Source organism: Panthera pardus, unplaced genomic scaffold (genome assembly GCF_024362965.1).
Source record: "Panthera pardus isolate Hobbes unplaced genomic scaffold, ASM2436296v1 HiC_scaffold_16, whole genome shotgun sequence".
Taxonomy (NCBI): domain Eukaryota; kingdom Metazoa; phylum Chordata; class Mammalia; order Carnivora; family Felidae; genus Panthera; species Panthera pardus.
In genome coordinates this window covers 54,618,075-54,640,917 of record NW_026526721.1, presented here as the reverse complement: position 1 = coordinate 54,640,917, position 22,843 = coordinate 54,618,075, and the positions used below count along the sequence as shown (strand labels likewise).

The 22,843-nt window shown below is 36.4% G+C and overlaps 1 protein-coding gene across 1 annotated transcript in view; it reads left to right on the top strand.

Annotated features, from left to right (window-relative positions):
* IFT57 (intraflagellar transport 57) overlaps window positions 1–22,585 on the top strand; it is a 53,093-nt gene extending 30,508 nt beyond the window's left edge. Inside the window, exons 7-11 of the mRNA XM_019448272.2 lie at window positions 16,122–16,193; window positions 17,115–17,246; window positions 18,607–18,669; window positions 20,343–20,409; window positions 21,401–22,585. Coding sequence (XP_019303817.1) covers window positions 16,122–16,193; window positions 17,115–17,246; window positions 18,607–18,669; window positions 20,343–20,409; window positions 21,401–21,579 — 513 coding nt within the window. The 3' untranslated portion in view covers window positions 21,580–22,585. The remainder of the gene's footprint in view (window positions 1–16,121; window positions 16,194–17,114; window positions 17,247–18,606; window positions 18,670–20,342; window positions 20,410–21,400) is intronic.
* Window positions 22,586–22,843: the final 258 nt, after the last annotated feature.

Sequence of the window (22,843 nt, the reverse complement as noted above, 5' to 3'; positions counted from 1 at the left end):
TGTATATCTTGTACTTTTTGTTCCTTCCCTCCTTAGTTCATTTTTCTCTTTATATCTCTTTCCCTTTCTTCTTCTGTGTTTTTATCTCTTTTTTATTATTTTATTTTTATTATTTTTTTATTAGACCCAGGAGTGGTGACAAGTGTTACGTAAGGACTCTGGTGGAATTTAAAACTAAGAGCAAACATCTGTGACTATAATCAGACTAAATTTAAATCTGTAACTGGTCAAGAATTATCTTAAACTCTGAGTCTTTTTCAAATACACTCTTGTTTTTAATTATAAAAATAATATGGAAACAATTCAAGGGGAAAGGGGCTAGGCAGTGTGCTATGAAATAGAAGCTGTCAATTCCATGTTTAGTTTCACTATCAATTCCTGATTTACTGAGCCAAAGCTTCAGAAGCTTAGTGGAACTGTGGCAGCCACAAAGACCAGGAGAAGATGGAGCCTATCTCACACATCTTCCCTTGGCACCTTCAATTCATATTTCTACCACTTATTACATGTTGAATCCAGGGCAAGCTACTCAACCTTTCTGTCCCTCCTTTTCCTAACCTGTAAAATGGGACTAATTATATTAGTTACCTCACAAAGCTGTTGTAAAGCACCAAGAACAGTGTCTGTGACATAATTAATGCCTAATAATAAATGTTAATTATTGTTAAATTATAGTATTGTTACTATAATATTGTGTTCTGTCACGGAGGTCTTGTATTCAGTTCCTGTATCAGTATTCAGGAAGAATTTAACAAAATTTCTGCACTAATGCTTCCATCATTTAAGGGAATATTTTAAAACATAAGTCTTATATCCTTACATGGGGATGTAATCAGTTTCATGTAAGTATCACTTTGGTAAATCTTTCCAGTTTTTTTCCCTAGTAAAGTTATATATAAAATGATAATAATAACTGACATTTACTAAGTGTTTACCATGTGCCAAGTGTAGTTCTTAACATTTCACATATATTAGCTCACTTAATCCTTTCCACTGCCTTATTAGATGCAGGTACCTTTTACCACAGGGGAGGAACCTGAAATACAGTGAAGTGAGGTTAACTTGCCTTTGCCTAGTAAGTCACAGATGTGATATTTGAACCTACCACCCAGGCTCTTACCTATTCACTTAGTGATAGTACAGCATACTGGTTAAAAGCACAAATTCTGAATCCAGGTTGCTTGAGTACGAATCCTGGCTCTAACACTTACAAGCCATTGGACCCCATGGGCAAGTTTCAACCACTCTGTGCCTCAGTTTCCTCATCTGTAAAATGGAGTTCATTATAAAACATACCTCAAAGACTTATTGAAACGATTAAATGAATTAACCTATCTTAAGCACTTAGAATGTTGCCAGAAGACTCACTTAATATATATTGACCACTATTTCCATGTGCTCTTATGTATATAGTTGAGATTATACCTTTTATAAAACATAATAGTATATCATGGACATAACTTTAGCTGAGTGGCATGTAGCAGAGATGGGTTGGCCAAGCCCAGCAGGTTGGGGTCAGACCAGGTCTAAGATCTGGGAGGAGGAATGGCCAGATAGAGTCATGCAAGAGCTAGTTACAATATGGGCAAGCATAAGTAAGGACTGTGAGATCTGAGAATACAGACCAATAGCAAGAAATGGAATCTGCCAGTTAGCCATTTTAAAGAAACAAGTGGTTACTGCAGGTAGAAGCACTTTGTCACATTTATTGAAGGATAATATTTTCCTTCATGACTGAAATATCTTTAAATCCATAATAGTAATTTTTAAAAAAAACTTTTAAGTGAGGGGCGCCCGGGTGGGTTAGTCAGTTAAATGTCCAACTTCGACTCAGGTCATGATCTCACAGTTCGTGAGTTTGAGCCCCACATCGGGCTCTGTGTTGACAGCTCAGAGCCTGGAGCCAGCTTCAGATTCTGTCTCCCTCTCTCTCTCTCTCCGCCCCTCCCCCGCTCATGCTCTGTCTCTCTTGCTCTCAAAAATAAATTAAACATTAAAAAAAAAATTAAAAACCTTTTAAGTGAGTCAGTTGACAGTTGCCGAGTGGAGTAATAACAGTAGTTGAAGATGAGAATTCTTCATGTCCCATAATTTCTGGGGATTTAGAAGATGTGGTTGCAGATTCATATAAATTTCACTTTCTGTATTTTTTTATTAATTTTGAATCATTCAGTATTTAATGCTGTTCCTTGAAGACAATCCACCTATCATTTTTAGTTTTCTTGTTACTATGGAAAAACAAGCCCATGTTTGCGTGGAAATAAACAGAGACCACGTAAATTAGGACAAAGACTGTTTATGCAGAGCTTGCTATGGCCGGGGAGTTAGCCACCATTGCCTGCATTTGGCAGAGACTTAAAGGCGGGCAGAAGAAGGTAAAAGATACATAGTGGGAGAAAGCAAAGGCTTCAGAAATGTTCAGATATGACTGGAGATTTGGAGGCAGAACTAACTAGAAGCAGGGCCTCCTGGGTGACCGGGTGGGGTAAGATATGTGATTTTGTCTGGTTGGTCCTGCATTGGAAGCCAGGGGCTTGGGGAGAAACATTCAGGAAGCTGGCAGCTGCTAAGTCTGCCATGGGCTTACTTCACAAGGAGGTTATGGTTTGACTTCCTGGACTAGTTGCTGCAGATTGTGGGTCAGAATTCTCTTTTGTGTGATGATCTGGCCTTTGTCTGTTGTTTATTTGTACTTTCAGTCTCTCAGTGTCATCCATTGAACTGAGGGAAAGTGGCTTCTTTAATGATCAGTCTTATCAGTCTTTATCTGAAGGACTTTTTTCAAGGATTTTTACCATAATAGAAACAAAGTAAACATTAATAATATTTATTCCTGTTCCCCAGAAATCAGGAAGAGCAGAAAGTGTGAAATCAGTTTTCAACTAAACCTTACATAGGCCCTTTTCTTCAATTATACAGTATTTATTCCTAAACAATTATGTATTATAATGATTTAATATGAGGTATTTAATGCAATGAACAAATGTTCTATCATGCTTTAATGCCCTGTGGATATTGTAATTAAAATTTTGATTAATGACTTAAATTGATTTTTTTCCAAATTATAATTAAATGTTTCCTGCTTTGTTGTTTTAAAAGATAGTTGGCTAAGTACCTCCTTCATTCCTCCAAAATGTCTCCTACTCATTATGTAAATCTTCAGGTTCATTACAAGAATTTAGATAAAGAGATTATATATTTTTTGAAAGGCTTTGGAAGTACTACAGCATGTGTTTCTAATTATTTCAAGCGTTTGATTCATTCACTGAACTGCTTTTTTACATCCTTACCTGCTTTTCAGTGTCTGACTTTCTCAGGGTACAGTTGTAAAAAACAAAACAAAACAAAACCTTAAACTTTAAATTTCAGCTCCAAACAATTGGATTTTCTTTTAATGTAAATAAACCATAAGGTGTTGCCTTGGGTAATTCACAGCAAGAAACCTTTCGGGAAGAGTCATTGTGCTAAGGTTGGAATGGTTGCAATAGTCTTGAGCCCTTGGGCTGTCCAGTCACTGTGAGAGCTAAAACCTAAGAGGGAGGAGAGAGGCCTTTATTAATCAGCGGCTGGAATTCCATTTAAATGAACCTGGAGGGACTACGGAATTACTGTATTAGATCCGAGTCTCTTCAAATTGGGAGCCAAGTCCTGCAGAAAATGTACAATAGTAGGCTTTCTCTTTTTTTACTGTTATAGAGGAATCTGTGTCTGGAAGCAAGAGAAGAGGGGTATTTTTCTCATTCCAGAGTAGTGGAGAAGAGTAACTTGCTTTGACCTTCTGCCATTGCTGTGTTTGGATAGAGTATAAGAAGAATGTTAATAAAATTGAGCTTTCTAATATTTCTGAACTGCAGGGATTTATGAATTGTAATAGTTTGGAAATAAAGAGCATTTCTTAAGACTTGTACTCTAGTTGCTGGATAAGGCTATATTATATTGATAGGGTTCTTGGATCCATGAGCAAACAGGTAGAATATATTCTGTGGGCTGGGATACAAGAATACATTTATGTATATATTAGTCATTAAAATGAGATTCTGCCTGTTATTTGAATAATAGAGAAATTTACAATATTTAAAGATTTTCTGGTAGACAGACCTTTTGTTGAAAAATATTCACATAATTTAAAAAAAATAAGGCACCAAATAAAAAAAAAATCAGCTCTTACATTTACCAGTAACAAATGTAAATACAGGTGGCAATAAGTTGGTCTCCATGAGGCTCCATGCAGGAGTAATAGCTCCAATTACTGTCACAAATGTTTGTAATTGTATCTATTGCTGCCAGACAATAAATGCTTTTTAATATAGTAAGGCCATAAATGTACATGCTGCTGTTGTTTAAACAAAATACAATTTTCAGCAAATTTATCCTTGAAACACCTGCTATAATCAAAAAGAGGTGAATGCTATCAAAATAAACTGCCTAAATTAACTAGACACATACATTTTTAGAGCAGCCTGCATGATTACTCAACTGCCACGTTTGTCTGAGAGAATGAGGGGAAATATTCACTGATGGACTTTTACAGGCAAGCTTTCTTTAAAGGAGACTACAAAAAAAAACACAGAATATTGCTTTGGATTTTTGTGTTATTTTTAAAATATGGTGTTATTTTGTTATAGTTGTTTTCTCCATTTCTTTTTTTTTTTCTTTTTCTTAAGCTGATAAAACTGGGTTTTTGTTTTTTGTTTTTTGTTTTTTGTTTTTTTCCTTTTTAGCATATGGGTCACAGACAGATATCAGGGTTGTGGAAAAGAATACTGTGCTTAAAATTATATATGTAAAACTACTGCAAAGGGGTGGAGAAAAACCCACCCATCCTCAAGCAACTGGAAAAGATTTTTAGCTGCTTCTGTCATGGTCTTGTTGAACATTCAGGATACTCTGTTTAAAGATAGTTGATGATGCTTTCCTTCCTATTTATCCTGAGTGTGATAAATGCTTCAACTGGATCGGGGGAAAGGCTTCATTTATCACAAGTTGAAATAGGAGAACAAGTGTTTTTGCTTTAGAGATTACCATCAGCTCTAACTAAGGAGCATCGACAGTGGTAGCAGATTTTAAGGAAATAAGCAATAAAGACTGCATGTTATGTAAACACTGCAGAGGAAAGTTACTAATGCCTCACAGCAGATATACCTCAAATAGACATTTGTGATTGAGAGCAGTGAATTAATACATATTGATTATAATTAAAATTTCTAGACTGCCTAAATATTTCATTATTGCAAAGTATGATTTAATGTTTCCTTTAAATTACTTAACGTAGAATATAAATTGAAACAGAAACCATTTGTCAAATGGACCTCCCTATGAAATGCAATTTTTAATTGGTTTGATTCATTTTTCCAATCAATGATATTGGAGGAGTTCTCACTATCACTGTTTTATTATTAAATTTCTTAATATTTGGACACATTTTGCTCCCATAGTCTTTATCCCATTACATTTGATTCTGTTTTCCTTATGCCAAGGCAATCTTTTATGTTTCTTGGTTCTTCAGATATGCAGATGGCTCTATTTATTTTTCAGGTTTTTTGTTTTGTTTTTTGAGTATAATAAGGGATCAAAGTTTTGATTAGTAGATTCCTGAAGTTGAGAGCAACTGTCAAGGTTATCTCTTCTGCCTATCCATTGTGGTTACTCGCAATGAAATAATTACATTCTGATTTGGCCTAAGAGTGTTCCTGTATTGTCAGAAGGGCCCCATTCACTCCCACTCTGCCTTGCCAGATCTCTTCTCTGGCTTCTAACTCCTTCTAAAGTCTGGAAACCCTCACTGAGGAGATTTTTATGGCCATATAAAAGGGATGCGGATGGAATAAGCATGAAAAGTAAGTCAGAGTCAACATATGAAAACACTTTAGTAACAGATGGTAGTCAGTAAAGATAATAATCTCTGAGCACACATTAGAAAGGCAGTTATTTAACTAACAAGGTATTTTATTTAGAGATTATAGATCTCCAGTTTCAGTTCAATTACAGGCAGGTGTGAGAATACTAGTGACTGTTATGATAGCCTTTACTTACCCTCTATTTTTCTCTACAACAGGAGGAATATCTGGAAAGCAGGAACTTTCCTGAGGAAACATGTATTTCCAGCAATAGTGGAAAAATAGTCTACTCCCTGCAACAAATATACACATACGACATACCATACATACATACTCCCCTCCTCTTAAGTCGTATGTTTAGTTCTTTGAACACTTATAAAGAAAATTCATGTTTTCATATTACAAGGGTATACCACAGAAAACTAAGCTGCTGGCAATTAAAAAAACATGTCACGTTTAAAAATTCAGGAAAGCTACATTTTGTAATTATCTCACAACTTGATGGGCATTTTTCATTAAGAGAGTAATTCAATCTCAGGGCACCTGGGTGGCTCAGGCGGTTAAGCATCCAGCGTTGGCTCAGGTCATGATCTCACAGTTGGAGAGTTCAAGCCCTGCATCGGGCTGTCAGCGCAGAGCCTGCTTTGGATCCTCTGTCCCCTTCGCTCTCTGCCCCTCCCCAGCTCGTGTTCGCTTGCTCTCTGTCTCTCTCAAAAATAAACATTTTTTAAAAATTTAAACAGAAGGTAATTCAATCTCATGAAAAAAATATTTAATGGACAATCTCACACTTTCCCTCTCTCTCACACACACACAAATATGTGCACAAATGTGAGCTGTGGTGAAGCTGAAAAATTAATAATTAGAACAAGAAATAGAGACTGCAAACTTGCTTGTGCAAAGTGACAAAAAAGAATTTAGTTAATGCTCTGTTGTTAGGGAAAGGAGTGTTCTGGGTGGAGGATGGAGATCCACTGGTCACATTCCTGCTTTGAAAGCATGATGAGTTACCAGCCCACCCCAGCAACATTTACTACAGTGAACTTAGGCATATGCAGCCACCACTGTCAAGCCTTTTTCACATCACGTGACTTCCTGCCATCATATTCTCAAAGAATTTGGTCATTGGCCATGGATGGGGTATTAAACATGCCACAGGAACATTATCACTCCGCATTGAAATCTTGAGACCAATCACTTTTGGACTGCCACTCAGACTTGGCCCTACCTCTCTCTACCTCTGCAGCTACAGTTATAACATCAGTAACCGAGTCTCTCCCTGTGGTGGAGACAGAGGTAAAATGTCCAGATCCCCTTATAAGCAGGGACTTGCTGCCCAACCACAGAGGGTGTGGTCAGCAGTCAGCCTCTAGCTGTCCACTCCTTTGATGGCAGCTGCCTAGCCCAGGTCACGCCTTTCCAGAGTATCCCACACCTGGGCTTCTGTGAATTGTTTATAATATTACACATAATACTGCTTTGAAAATTCTTGTACAATGTCATTTGGTAAACATATGTACACATTTCCAGTAGAAATTTCACTATGAGTGGAATTGCTAGGTCACAGTGTATATACATGCCAAATAGGGTTTGAAAGTGGTTATTACAAATTTGTATTCCTCCCAGCAGTGTGTGAGAGTTCCAGTTGCTCCACATCTTTATCAGAATTCACTACAGAGTTTATTTTGTTTTATTTTTGTCATAGCAGATATGTTGTGGGCTTGTTGTCATTTTAATTTGCATTTCCCTGATGACTACCAAAGTTGAGCCCTTTCCATATGTTTTTTTGGCATTTGGATATCCTCTTTTGTCTTTTGCTATTGGGTTATCTGCTTTTTGATTTATAGAAATTATTTTTATACTCTGGATATGAATCCTTTGTCAGACATAATGTATTGCAAATATGTGCTCTTTAGCTTTCCTTTTCACTCTTATTGGTGTATGATGATAAACAGTGGCCTAATTTGAATATACTCAAAATGATCTTTTTTTGGAAGAAGGGAGTGTGGCTAATACTTATGTTCTATTTAAGAATCTTTGCTTACCCCAGTGCTATGAAGGTATTCTGTGTTTTCTTTTTGAAGCTTTATTGTCTTAATTTTGCATTGAGATCTGCAATTCACATAGCATTGATTCTTATGTATGGTGTGAGGCAGAACTCAAGATGTATTTGTTTTTCATATATGTATATATATGTATATATGTACATATATACGTATATATGTATATATACATATATGTACATATATACATATATATGTGTATGTGTATGTATATATATATATATATATATATATATATATATATATTCAGCTGACCCAGTTTACTGAAAAGGTTATCTTTTCCCCAGTGCACTGCTTTGTCATAAAAAGTGAGCATGTATGTGTAGGTCTGTATTTGGACACTTTTATGTGTTGTTCTTTCATACTACTGAAAATAGTGGCTTTTAGATTTTATTTTCTGTCTGTTGCTGATATATAAACATAGAATTCTGTGTGTGTGTGTGTGTGTGTGTGTGTACATCTCCAGCAAACATGCTAAAATCACTTATTCATTCTAACAATAGTCCTATAGGCTGTTTTGCATTTTCAGTGTATATAATTATATCATCTACAATTAACATCAATCTTATTTCTTTTTTTTTTTTAACGTTTATTTTTGAGACATAGAGAGACAGAGCATGAACGGGGAAGGGTCAGAGAGAGAGAGGGAGCCACAGAATCTGAAACAGGCTCCAGGTTCTGAGCTGTCAGCACAGAGCCCGACGCGGGGCTTGAACTCACAAACCGCAAGTTCATGACCTGAGCCTAAGTTGGATGCTTAACCGACTGAGCCACCCAGGCGCCCCTCTTATTTCTTTCTTTATAGGCCTTATCCCTTTTATTTCTTTTATCTTGTCTGATATAATATTAGATATAAGTGCTATTAGCAGAGAGAGAGCTTTCAAATTTTACATTTGACCATTAAGTATGATGTTAACTTTGACTTTTATAACTATCCTTTACTGGGTTGGGGAGCTTCCCTTTTGTTCCTAGTTTGCTGAGAGTTATTATTATGCATGGATGGTCAATTTTTTCAAATGATTTTTTTCAAATGATTTTTTTCTTCATTTATGAAGATGATCATAGGATTTATTTCTTTTTTTCCTCTTTTGTTATGGTGGATTATACTGATTGAGTTTTGAGTATTAAACTAACCTTGCATTTTGGATTAAATGCAAATTAATCATGATGTATTATCCTTTTTATATATTACTGGATTTGATTTGCTGGCATTTTGTTGAGAATTTTTATATCTATGTTTACAAAAAAATACTGATCTGTAATTTTTCGTCTCTTTTAGGTGTCTTTGTCAGGTTTTAGTGTCATGCTATGCAGGCCTCATAAAACAAGTTGGCAGTTGCTTTCCTTTTTTTTTTTTTTTTTTTTTTTCCTGTTCTCTGGTATTTGTATAAAGTTGTTGCTATTCCTTAAATGTCTGAGAAAAGTCACTGATGAAGCTGTCTGGATCTGGGTATTTCTTTGTGAGAAAGTTTTCAGTTGCATATGTTTACCCTAAAACCATTTTAAACTCATTTTTTCATTATACAGTTGATATATAAATACATTCTTGGGAATATTCAAATATTACAGATAAAACTAAAGTCTCCTTTAACCATTACCCCCTTAAAATTTTTAGTTCTACTTTACTGCATTTCCTCAGGGAAATGATAAGGACTGATATAGTGTCTTTGCAAGATTTGCCTGTGAGCTACTTTAAAGTAGCTCCGTCTCAATTTCCTCATCTTACTAGAGTTTTTAAGAGAGTTACATGTGATGATGTAGTGCCTGACACATACTAGACATTATTTGAATGTTAACCTTGAGGCTATTATTAGACGTAAAAAGACCTCAGACTGGATATGACTATTGGGGAACTACTACTCTATCCCCAAGGAAGGAAATAGAAAAAGGTTTCTAAGTAGCCAAAATAGAAATCACATAAAACTATGTATTTTATTTATAGGAGAGTCTGATAAATCTTTCTTTGGAACTTACATATAGTTTGTTTCAGAGATTATTCTAACAAGGTTGGTTAAACAGATTGTTCATCCACAGCAGATTAGAAGCAGGAAATCTCCTGTAGCATCCATGCTGTAGCAAAACAACCAAGCTAAGAAACATTAATTTTTATGTGCAGACTTGAATTGAAAGTTGTCAGTTGCTTGTGCTCCTTATTGAAATTGGGTGACAAAGCAAGGAAATGAAAGAAGTAGCTCAGTGTAATGGAAAATCTGTAAGTGAGAGAAAGGACATTTGGTTTCCTATTCATTTTGTAATTGACATGGTAAAAATCATACAACATCAATTTGTTACCCAATCTGTGAAATGGAGGTACAGGATTTCTTCCCCAGAGTGATCTCGAAAATCCACAGAGAAAATGAATTCAGAGTTGAAACAGAGGCCTAATGAGAAAAATGCGGTGAGGCATCTTAAATGGAGGGAGCCCAAAGTGTCTGTGCGTATATGCAAAAGCCCATAGAAACCCTCGTAACTATTTTTATATTTACTAGAACAAAAGTGAAAAACAGAACATTCCATTAGTAATTATTCATAACAGAATTGGGGAAGAACCAGTGAGAATAGAAGGAAAAGGTAGGGTAGATTGCAGAAGTAACGTTTTTGTGATGGAGAGCGATTCAGAATACATGAGAATCCTGACACACCGCTCCTGCTCTCGGGGGCCGCAGCCATGGTGCCACTAGAGCCGGGACCTTGAGCCTCAGCTGTGCTGGAGCACAGACTTCTGAGCCCAGGAAAAGACATCAAAGGTGCCTTCCTCAGCTTTTTTGTGTCAAGAGTCCTTTGGCACTCTGCCTCTCCACACATAAAGAAGTTCAAACTTGGGGAGGAAACTTTGACATTTCACAAGTTGTAAATTAGTGAAATGTACACACAGATAAAAGTTGCATTTGCCATCCCTAGCTGGTGGTTCAGTCTCTATCTCAGCAGCCATTTCAGAGAAGAGCTTTACGCATTGAGTTGGAGACCCAGACAAAGAAACAAAGAGTCTGGGAATATGCAAAGGAAATCATTCAGGTGCTGTTGAAGTAAAACCCAGAGATCTATATAGTCTTGCCAGTCACCTTCGTGGCTGCAACCAAATCTCCTACATTTTGATTTTATGGTATCCTGTGACTCGCCATCTGCAAGGATGTCATCGTAATTCTCCAGGCTTTGAAAAAGGGAGATGCATAATTTGGCAGTAAAGAATTTGTAGTGGGGAGGAGGTTATGGTTACCACAGTACCTTTGTGTCTGCCTCACAAGTGACAGAAGTATACGAGATTTTATGTGAAGGGATTTTAAAAAATAGAAAGCCTAAAGAAATTATATGTTGCAGCATTATTAGTTTTCTCATTTCCTCAGAGAGGGTAAATGTGCTGGATTAGTGAAAAGCTCAACTTCAATAGAAAGGAGAAACGAGCTTAATAACACACTTAGAGCGCTTCGGAACAGGTGACCAGTAAACTCCAGCAGCCCAGGTGGTCCCACTTGATATATAACAAAAAGAACTACTGGTTTGCCTTAGGTACTCTTCTGTAGTTCATTTTATCACAAAGAAAAGCAGTATATAGTGATGAAATTTGAAGTGGGGTTCGTGAGCACATGGCTAAGAATTCTTGAGACGTTTTTGTTGCAAAAAGGTGATTTTATAGCACGGGAACTGGACCCATGGGCAGAAAACTGCACCGGGATTGTGAGGAGTGACTGAATACATACTTTTAAGTTTGTGGAGGGAGGGGGATAGAGATAACAACATGGTTTTCTAAGGAATCTCTATATGCTGAAAGCAGGGCTTTACAGGACCCTGGAGATGCAGCTTAGGTAAGATAAGGTTGCTTTTAGTTTTTAATGAAATGTAAACACTAAGGCATTAAGGCAGCCATAAACTCCTTGAGGAATGTTACACACCGCATGTCTCTGGTATCTGTCTGGGATGCAAGCTGTAGGAGATTTAATTTAAACTACATTTTTCTTGCCTTTGTTTCCCTCATCACATGGTATGTGGAAATTCACTGGTTTGGGAGTGCTTTCCATTTTCCAGACATGAAACTTTGGAAAGGTTATTTAACTTACCTGATTCTTGGTTTTCCTCCTATACAAATGTATATATAGTCAGTTTTTCTGTATCGGAAATACGCCCAAATGACAGTGGTTTACGGTAATAATAATACGTTTACGCTCACTCAAGATGCACGTCTGCTCACGTGTGGCTCAGCTGTGGGTCTTCTCCTGCTGTGTGCCGTGTTTCTTATTCCCAGACCCAGGCTGGAAAGCATAACCCCTCTGTGGGGTATGTCTATTATCATGGCTGAAATAAAGGGTAAGAGAGCTGATGGATGCCTCTTACAGCATCTGCACAGTCCTGGCATAGGCCATGTCCACCACTGTCGCATTGGCCAATGAGAATCACACGGCTAAGGTCAGCATCAGTGGAGCAGGGTGGTATACAACCAGCCAGCAAATCACAGAACGCTCTTACAGGGAAGCAGAGAAGTGAAAAAGAAGGGATGAGAAATCTACTCAGCACTCCAAACCTGTGTGAGTCTCAAATAAGGAAAGGCATACACCAGTGCACTGTGACCTAATGGATGCACTACCAGTGTAAGAATTGCTATCATTTTGAACGGTTTCTTTTACTGTTTTATTTTGAGGATCAAGTCCTTACATACCATTTAAAACCCATCAGGTCTTCATTCTTACCACAAGCCTTTGTAAACTTTCTAACCATCACAGTTGTAGTTTTTTTAAAGCTACATATTTGTCTTTTTATATTTGTGATTTTAAAATGGTACACTTATATTTTCTGCTATCTTAAACCCCTTTCAAGACCTTCTTGGATATCCAGGAGGTTTTTGACTTTATTTTTCCCTGATGATTAAAAATTGTCTTGTAGGAAATTTGGAAAACTTTGGAAGGATAAAGAAAAAATCATAAACATCAATATTCATATTCCTGGCCTAACACACACACATACAAATATACACAAATATTAATTTTTACTAAATTGGACACCTAACAGTGTATTCTGTGGCGAATGTTTTTCCACTTTACTATATGTAGCTAGCATGCATTTTTGCTGAGTAAATTTTTTTGAAAACATGAACTTAACATTTCAGTATACAATACATATATAATTACGAAGCCCAATAATATATCAAACACTCATGAACCCACTACTCAGTTTGAGCACTAGACCGTTACAACGCCCTTGAAGCACCTGTGTTCCTCTGCTGCTGCCCTTTCCCTCCCATGGGTAACCACTGTCCTCAAGCTTGTGTCTTGTGTATTGTCATTAGCTGCTGCTTCCTCTTCCTCTTCTTCTTCCTCTTCCTTTTTTAAGTGTTTTCACGTAAGTGTACATCTGCACACAGTGTATCACTGAACTTTGCTGCATGTTGAGCTTTATAAAAATATCATATGGCATGATTTTTCCTTTACAAAAATTACAAAATTAGTTTAAATTGTCTTCTGCTGGCAAATATGTAGAAAGTTAAATATTTAGGGAGCTGTTTTACAAAGAACTTACATATCCATCTTTGTGTGCATCCCCAGTTATTTCTTTGAGAATAATTTCTAGAGGTGAAGTTGCCGGGTTAAAAGGTTAGAACATTTGTAAGGCTTTTTTTATGACTGAACATCAGGAAATGTGTCCATCTAGATTTTAATAAAACGAACATTCACATTTGTGTGGCAGATAATGATAAATCATTACTAGCTTCCCACTTTAAAAGGCAGTAAGAATACACAAATGCCCCAGTGACTTGCCATATTAAAAAGTCCATTTTGACTCCCCGAAATCTACTCTGTTCTTATCACACTGTATTATTACCATTCTCTTAGTTCCTAAGGCTGGAAACCTTAAAGACACCTTCTGGCTACTACCCCACCCCCACTTTAGCCACCACACACTTGCCCCGAGTCCTCAATTCCTGCTAGTTCTGTCTTTACCATGTCCCTTGAATTCATCCCTCCCCTTTCATTCTTACAGGCACTGCTTTACCGCAAACCTTGCTAACCTGTCACGTGGACCATTACATGGCCTCTTAACTGGTTGCCTTCTTGCCTTCAGTCTCTTGCCTGTCTAACCAGTCCTTCCCTCTGTTATTTTTTTTCTCAAAACACAAACCTGTCTTTAAAACTGAGACCAAAAATCTTTAATAACTCTTCATTGTCCACATGATAAAATCCACACTCCTCAGTTAAAGCCCTCGATCTAACTTAACCTACTCTCCAGCTTTGCTTCCTCATGATTCATCCTCCCCACCCCACACCACCCCACCCCACCCCACCCCAAGAACTTTGTGTTTTATACTCTAGCCAGTCTGGGCTACTTATTCCCTATTTATTTTCCTGTTTTTTCTTGTTACTCCCTCAACTTAAAATACCCTTTCTCTCCCACCCCTTTCCAGCCTTTTGAAATGCTACCCATGCTTCAAGGTTCCACTGAAATGCCAGCTCCTCCATGGAGTTAACATCAGTGTAAATCATCGTAGTTCTCCATACATGACCAAGCATGTTTGTTTCTCTCGAAATACTTTGTCAGAACAGGACATTTGCTGGGTAAAAAAAGAATGCTGAGTAGAAAAGGCAGAACACAAACTATATGAAACATATCAATTACTATAAATAATATTATATATGTAAGTATATGTAGGTAGATATGTGTTTATACATATGCATACGTGTCTACCGGGACTGTAGGAATACTTAAGCTTGGCGTTTATTAAGCTTACGAATTTTTTTTTGGAATCAGGCAGGATGAGTACTTTTTAAGAAAAATTACTAATACAATTTTAACTTCTTAGGTTCATTTTCTTTCATAAGGTTGCTTGCTTGGGCTTAAACAGGTTTCCATTTTGAGGCTGAAGCATCTTTGGTCCAGTGCAGCAGGCCAGGCAGTGTCGTCTCCTCCCTGTTCCACTGTTGACTGGCTGAGTTGGAGAGGCCTGTTTCCTTGCCAAATCTGTCTAGTCATAGTCACGGGTGATGAACAGTCCCCTCAACTGTAAAATGAAAACGTTGCACCAGATGACTGTTAAATGGATGAGTAGATGATCTTTAAGGTCCTTTCCGGCTCTCATAGTCTGAGATATTTTTTGCTCATGAGATAGAAAAATGCTTAAGGACAAAAGAAAGTGCTGATTTGTTCTCCACTGTAGCACCCTCACTGGTGTCAAGTAGCCAGTTGCTCCTTTGATTAACTCTGAGCTGCCAAAATGTGTTGTGTGGGAATTAATGCATTTGGCTTCTGATCCAGGTGCACCACTACCTGTGGGGCCTTGGGTGTGCCCCCTTCTGTCACTGGGCCTGTTAGTGCTTATCTGTGAAATGATGAAGGTGACACGAGATGCTCTTTGAGGTTTTCTAATATTTTGTAATTTTATAATAGGTATGTATGAAGTATCCAAAGGTTGTTTTACCCTATAGTCACTAGCCCATGTTTCAAAGTTAAGGAATCAGTAGAACAGGACAATTCACAATATAATTTTCTCTTCACAAAATAGTGTAGATAGCAAAGTGGAGTATCAGGGTATGCAAACAGATATGTGTAATTGAGGAATCTCCTGGTTCCATCACTTCAGCTTATACCATAGTATTTTTTCTCATCATGGGTGTTTCTCCAGTCTTAAAATTATTACCTTTAGTAATGTAAACAAAAAAATTTTGAAGATATCTTGTAATTGAAATACTGGCATAGATTTCAACACACTAATTTGGGTCAGCCTAGTAGTACTCCGATCTATCTCAAAATACATGAATTCTAATAATCATTATAGATTTCCTTTTTTAAGAAAGAAAAGTCTTCCTGAAGAGGGCCCCCGCTTAATTTTCAGGGGATAAACTAATCCTTGATATATGATACTTGATTCCAGAGTTGCCTCTGGCAGTTGTTACTATTTAAACAAGTATTTCTTTTCTAGTAATTAGATTTTTTTTTTTTTCATTTTGATGGGTAGTCATAAATATTAACCACCAGCAGTGCAGGAATAATTTATATTCAAATTGTCAGACATCACTCTGTGAACACACAAAATAATTTACATTTATTTAGAGCCTTTTATCCTAAAGTGCTCTACACATATTCCTTTATAATCAGATTGCAAGCTATATATAGGACACTGCTACCTGAAATAGGGCAACAACCAAAGTAATTAAAATAAAGGATATGACGACAAAAAAAGTAGAGGAAAGAAGGAAATATATATTTTACTTGTTTTTATATGCTTTTGTGCCCATAGGATTGGAGAATTCATGTTGACCAAATGCACCAACATAAAAGTGGAATTGAATCTGCTCTAAAGGAGACCAAGGTATGTGAATTACTTCAGGTGAATCAATCAATGTACTTTACTCATCTGTTGAACACTTACTAAAGGAAAACGTGAAAGGAAAAAAAGACAATCCTTGCCTTAGAGGATCTTACATATTGTACCATATTACATTTCAACAGCCCTAACACTTAAACTAAAGAAAGGTAACTTTATTCAAAAGAAATATAACATATACTATATTACACATTGGAGATATATCTACTATATATATACACACTATATATATATATATATATATATATATATATACACACACACACACATATATATATACACACTATATGTATACACACACACACACACACACACACACACACACACACACATATATATATATTTCATCATTTCAACATTTCATCATTCTTTCCTCTCTGAATCCCAAAGGATAACAGAATGCCAGCCCAGCAATGCTTAGAACCTCCAACTTCCATAGGCTTGCGGCTGCTCTGGCCAGAAATAAGGACTTTTTGGAGGATGTCACAAAGAAGCAAAGTTGGAATGAGAAGTTATGGGTCCCAGGCTAGAACTATAAATTTAAAGACCTTCCTCCAACTGGAACATTCTAGTCATCTTTGAACTGTGCTACAAGAAAGTCATGCTATTCCATTACCTACTTGTGAACTATAAAGCAGATTCCACTCACGTACAATATAGATATGCATAAGGACTAATGAATTGACTAACACTACCAGGTGCCTTTTTATTTTAACATTCTGCCATGTGTGACTAAAATATTTCTCATTACAGACTTATTTTGCTATTGAAAATTATAAGCTATCTTTTTCACAAGTGGTTGAGAATTTGTGGGATGGATTGAAGGAGATTTAGCCTGTCTCATACTGTTTTTGAAAAATATATTTGTGAATTTTTTTATCTACTAAAATCCTATGGAATTTCTAGGGATTTTTGGATAAACTTCATAATGAAATTAGCAGGACTCTGGAAAAGATCGGCAGCCGAGAAAAGTACATCAACAATCAGCTTGAGCACTTGGTTCAAGAATATCGTGCAGCTCAAGCCCAACTGAGTGAGGTAACTTAGGAATGATAGATCCCCAGGGATTTATTTCAGTTGGTGACCCCAATTCCCAAACTTGATACGGCACTTTTCATTTGAGAATCGTGAAATGCTTTTCACAAATAGCAACACATGGATTCTCTGCCTACTTTAGGAAGCCACGTGAGGCAATAGAACTTGTCATCTTCATGTTACATGAAATAGAAATTATCTCCTAGAAGGCTTTAAATGTGTTTCTTCATTTGATTTAAATAAATGAAGGCATGTATTGTTGGGGAACATTACTTAGAACAGGAACAGAGTGTCAGGACACCTGGTTTTGTTTCTAAGTCTGCCGTTAATTTACCGTATGAGTAGGAGGAAAAAGAATAGTATGCATTTACATGTGTCAGAGGGAAAAGACATCCTTGCCTTAATGGCTTACAGCCACATAATAAGGAATATGAAAGCAAGACACGTTCAAAGACAAGCAGTTTAATTAATTTAATGAGCAAATTTTTTAATCCTTTCAAGGTTTTAGAATTTCCACCAAAAAAATAAAATAAAACCTTCAGCCTTTGAAAGCAGCAGTCCTTTGTACCCCAGTTGGGATCTCAAGGCTTTCCTTGGGAGTGATGCCCCTCTTTTCTGTTGTTGAAGGGAGACTAGTAAGAACACCTGCAAATGTCAGTTGAAGACATTTTTTTTTCTTTCAGCAAAAAGGGGTAGAAGAAGGAAAAAAATGGAAATAAACTTGAGATAACTTCTGTACTTTCAGAAGTTCTCAAAGACCAAACAGAAAATAATCTTCACTTTTTTATTACGTTATTTATTTAACAAATGATTCCCTGATATACACAACTACCCATGGATGTTTTTACTTCCAAAATGCTGTAAAAGTCTCTGATTAAAACCACTGTGTATCTGTCAAGCATTGATATTAAATAATTGTTAGATTAGTTCCCAAGAACATATTCCATACTGTCATACCATTTGTTAATCCTTATTAATAGCTCATCCTGATGCTCTATTATGATTGATTTTTTAGAACTGGTTTTCTCTGCATAGCATGCAAATTAGATCGACCAAGAGCTACTCTCCTAAACTGTTTGGGAATAGCCGAGGACAGTTTTTATTGTGCACCATACCCATGTGAGTTACACCATCAGTATGTGAAGGTTAAGGTCATTCATCATTTTATAGTACTTTAGTTTAAGTACATGGTGCCTATTAGGGCTATAAAATAGCTACAGTTAAATGTCACTTTCACAAATGTATTCACAAATGGGGGGGTGTCATAAAATGATACGCAGAAATTGCAAACACAAAGAGGTCATATTTAAGTAATCTGCTTCTGTCTTGAATTTGTCATTAAACAAAATGTTTTCTCCCTTAGGCAAGGGAGCGATACCAGCAGGGTAATGGCGGAGTAACGGAGAGGACCAGGCTCCTGTCTGAGGTACACACTGTGCCCTTGCCCTTTTCCCACCGTCAGCCAAGCCCTGGCTGTTCAGAGCCATTGGTAGTTTAATACTGCTACAACCGTGCGTTATTTCAGTAACTGCTTCCTGTGGCTTTAAGTCCTTTCCTTTAGGAGAAAATCCCTAGTTTTCTTATCAGTGAATCCAGTGATGTATTTATGTACTACTTATTTCCATAAAATGCCTGAAGTTGTTTTATTCACTTTAACATAGAACGTGCTGATAATATTAGCACATTTATAACCCTCCTTAATCTTTTTAAAAACGTAACATTTATAATTAATATATAGAAGCATAGGTAAAGCACTGGCTTAAATGGCTTATAACAAGTTTTAATATTAGTCTGTAAGATATAAGATTTGTTTTTAGTGATTGCTCCTGATGTGTGTGACCCTGAATATTTCTCTGCCCACAAACTGGAAGTGGCTTGTAACCTTTTCCTTCTGGGAACTTCTGAAACATTTGCATATATTATTGTATTTATTTTCACTATCTTGCAAGAGAGTAAGATCTAATATATATTCCAATTTTTTTAATGAAGAGCTGAGAGGAAAAAAAATCTTACAAGATCAGTAACCAGTGTACAAGATTATCTTTGGTTACAGTTCAGTGTAATTGTCATGGGCTTTTTCTATATAATAGAATTAAGCTCCTTTTATAGGGATTATTTGAGGCATAAATAGTTATTTTAAAATACTAAAAATATAACTTTAGAAATATTTAGACTCTAATCCTGTGGTGCCTCTAGGCAAATAAAACGTTATGTAGAAGTAAAGTGCTCACTTAATGTTAGGTAAATTAACACTTGAAGGGAGTCCAGGGAACCATTTAGTTCTTTTGCAGGAGGTAGTTATCCCCAGTTGTAACATTGCAGGTGCCTAAAAAAAATTAATTTGCTTTACTTGAATGAGCACTTGATTCCCAAGGAAGTTTTTACTCACCAGTATGATAAAAATAAAGCCTACTAAGTTACAATAAGTATGGGTTAGTTCTAGTCATTTAAAAATTTTTTGATTTTTTAAAGACAACGTACTAGATTAGAATTTTGCTAATAGAAGTTATAGTAGTATAATTTTGAGTATGACGTAGAGTACAGATAAGAGCCAATATGACAGCACGATGTGCCTCTTGGAGTTCTTGGTTTGGATAGAGCAGTTAGAATATTTTTATATGCAGCCATATGTTATAAACATTATTTTTAGTGTCCTGTACAGGAAAAAGTGGCATCTTTTCTTATAAGACTATAATATTAAGATACCTAGTAAACCTCGGAAATCCAAAATCTTCTCTGGATGTGTATACTATTTTAATTAGTAACTGATTATTAAAGACTGGCATGGTAGATGCAAGGGGATAACGGCAAACTTTACATGCCATTAATGACAACCGAACCATTTGCATTGTCACATGACAATCTGAGACAGTCATTTGGTGAAGTTAATGTTAGGAGCACTCTCAGAAGATAAAAAGCCTAGTGTGTCTGCATACTTTATCTTATTATTCTAATTATGTCCAGAAGAGTCCTAAGATCTTTATATCCCTTTACAGATGTATTATATCCAAATGTTCTTAATACATCATTCAGTAATTTTGGAGATTTTATTAAAATTCAGAGCTCATGAAGACTTTTTTTTTTTTTTTTCAATTAAAGGTTACAGAAGAACTAGAAAAGGTAAAGCAGGAAATGGAAGAAAAAGGCAGCAGCATGACTGACGGCGGTGAGTGCACACTCATCCTAAGGGGAAAATGAGCAAGACGAGAATATGTCTTCAAGAAATCTGTTTAACAAAATGGTATTAGAAAATAGGGAATCTGCTTTTTAAAGTGAATTTGAGGAGAGGTAAGTACATGGTACAGAGATGGCATCTGATAATCAGTTTTTCCTTATAAATCAGCTGAAAAGAGTCATTTTTTTTTCTCTCATTTAAGATTTTTTGATTCAAACTGCACTGATTCAGAGATAGAGTGGGAAATATTTAGTAATACTTTGTTATTCCAGTTTTTAGAAAATAATATTTTCTGTTTTCATCAAATGAGCTTCATTATTCCATTTTATGTACAAAAGAGCACTAAGTGTGTGCCCACACGGCATGGAGGCAGGGATGGGACGACCTTTGTTTTTCTTCCTCTCCCCCTAGTAGACCTGACTGGGCAGGGGTCAAATAGAGAAGAATTAATAATCCTCTACTAATCATGCTCCATCATGAGCTAGTGACTTTGACATGGCCCTGGGTGATTGCCTAAGGCCCTTCTGTGCTCTAGAAAGATTTTCTAGAGCTCTAATTGTATATACTGAGGGATCCTTTAAAAGGGGATGTATGAAGATTTTGCTATGTTTGAATGAGCCCATTATCTGTGTCTCACAGGTAATTCTTTCTTTTTTCTCCAGTTGTATCTGTTTTCCTTCAGACAAATATTCTAGCCCATAAAAAATATTAAAAGACATCCTCAAATACCCTTTTAACAACTCTTCCCCTAGAAAAGAAAGGAAATTCAGCCGTAGCACATCAAATGCTGCATCATTTCCCATCCTAAAAATCTCAGGTGTTTAAAATACCACCGCAAAACTGTGTGAATGCCAGTACGTTGTTGGCTGTGTTTTTAACCCCATTTTTGTCTTCAGACAAAGTGAGGAAAATGTCATACAATTCTGTAATACACTGATACTCCAGATATACATTTTTATTGCATGTTATTTTCATTCTGCAGCTCCCTTGGTGAAGATTAAACAGAGTTTAACAAAGCTGAAGCAAGAAACTGTTCAGATGGACATCAGAATTGGTGTTGTAGAACACACATTACTCCAATCAAAACTGAAAGAGAAATCTAACATGACTAGGGACATGCATGCGACAGTCATTCCAGAATCTGCAGTAGGCTCTTATTAAAATACACTGTTTTTCATGCTTCTGATTAGTTGTTTTTTTATATCAAAGTATATTTCACGTTGCATAGATTTTCAAAACACAATTAAAGCACGTTCAGTGGGTGTTTTTTTACATATATACACATACCTATTGTATCGTGATAATGGATGGTTAAAGCCTTTAAATTGAATATAATAAGGTGATTAAAAATTCTCACTTTGAAAGAAACTTTCACTAATCACTACATATGTTAAAGCCCCCACCTGGTGGCATGTTTTTCTTACTGTTCCTTATGTAAGCCAATGTCCATGACCCATGCCTTCTGTAGTGCGGCTGCTGCTGACACCACATGGACCTTTGACACGAGCCTGGCACCTTCAGTTTGGTCCACCTCTGCAGTGACCACAGTTGCCTCTGTGCCCAGTGGCAGCTAATGATGGCTGGGGATTCTTTTTTAAGAACCCAGACTACCCTTGCCTCAGCTTTATGGTTACCTAAAATCACATTTCTTTTAAAAAGCATATGAAAAACCTTCAGTGTACTTATTAACATTTGAAGCTTATTATCTATCATGAGTATGTCATGACTAAAATGATTTTGTATCTTCTCTGATCTAAGGTCACCTAATAAACATTTCAGGCATGTTTGACTCTGTAGTGACAAAAAAAGTATATACGTGTCTCAGTTTCAGTTTTTTCTGTGGTATCGGCTATACTAAAGAATCATTTATAGCAGAATGGGAGACAGCAAGACACGTGAAGATCAGCCTCCCAGTGTCAGTGATTTTTCCTTCCACATCTTACTGAGCAAAATTCTACTCTGGGACTGCTAAATTGCTAAAATAAGCAATACTAGCATGACCAGACTTAACATCTGGGGGAAACTGGTGAGGAGAACACAAACCAGAAGATAGCCTGCATTTATGTTTTAAAAAGAAGAAAAGAAAATCTGGTGAATTTTGATAAGAGTACTATATTTGTATAGGACAACAAAAATAATAAAATCCCCTTTTCGATTTTTATCGTAATATTTTGTCTCCCCAATTTTTTGTCTTAGTCTTTACTTTATTAGGTAACACACACACACACACGCAAATATTTTTCTTCATACTCTTCTTGAGTTTAAGTTTAGTTAAAAGAAAAGGAGTATGTATAAACTTTTCTATGACCCAAGAGGGTGATAATCAATACAATGACAAAGAAGTCAGTTCATTTAGTTTGGGATAATAGGCAGTTTGAAAAACTCCAAAATTTTCCTTCCCTTATTTTATGGTTATTGAGTGGGG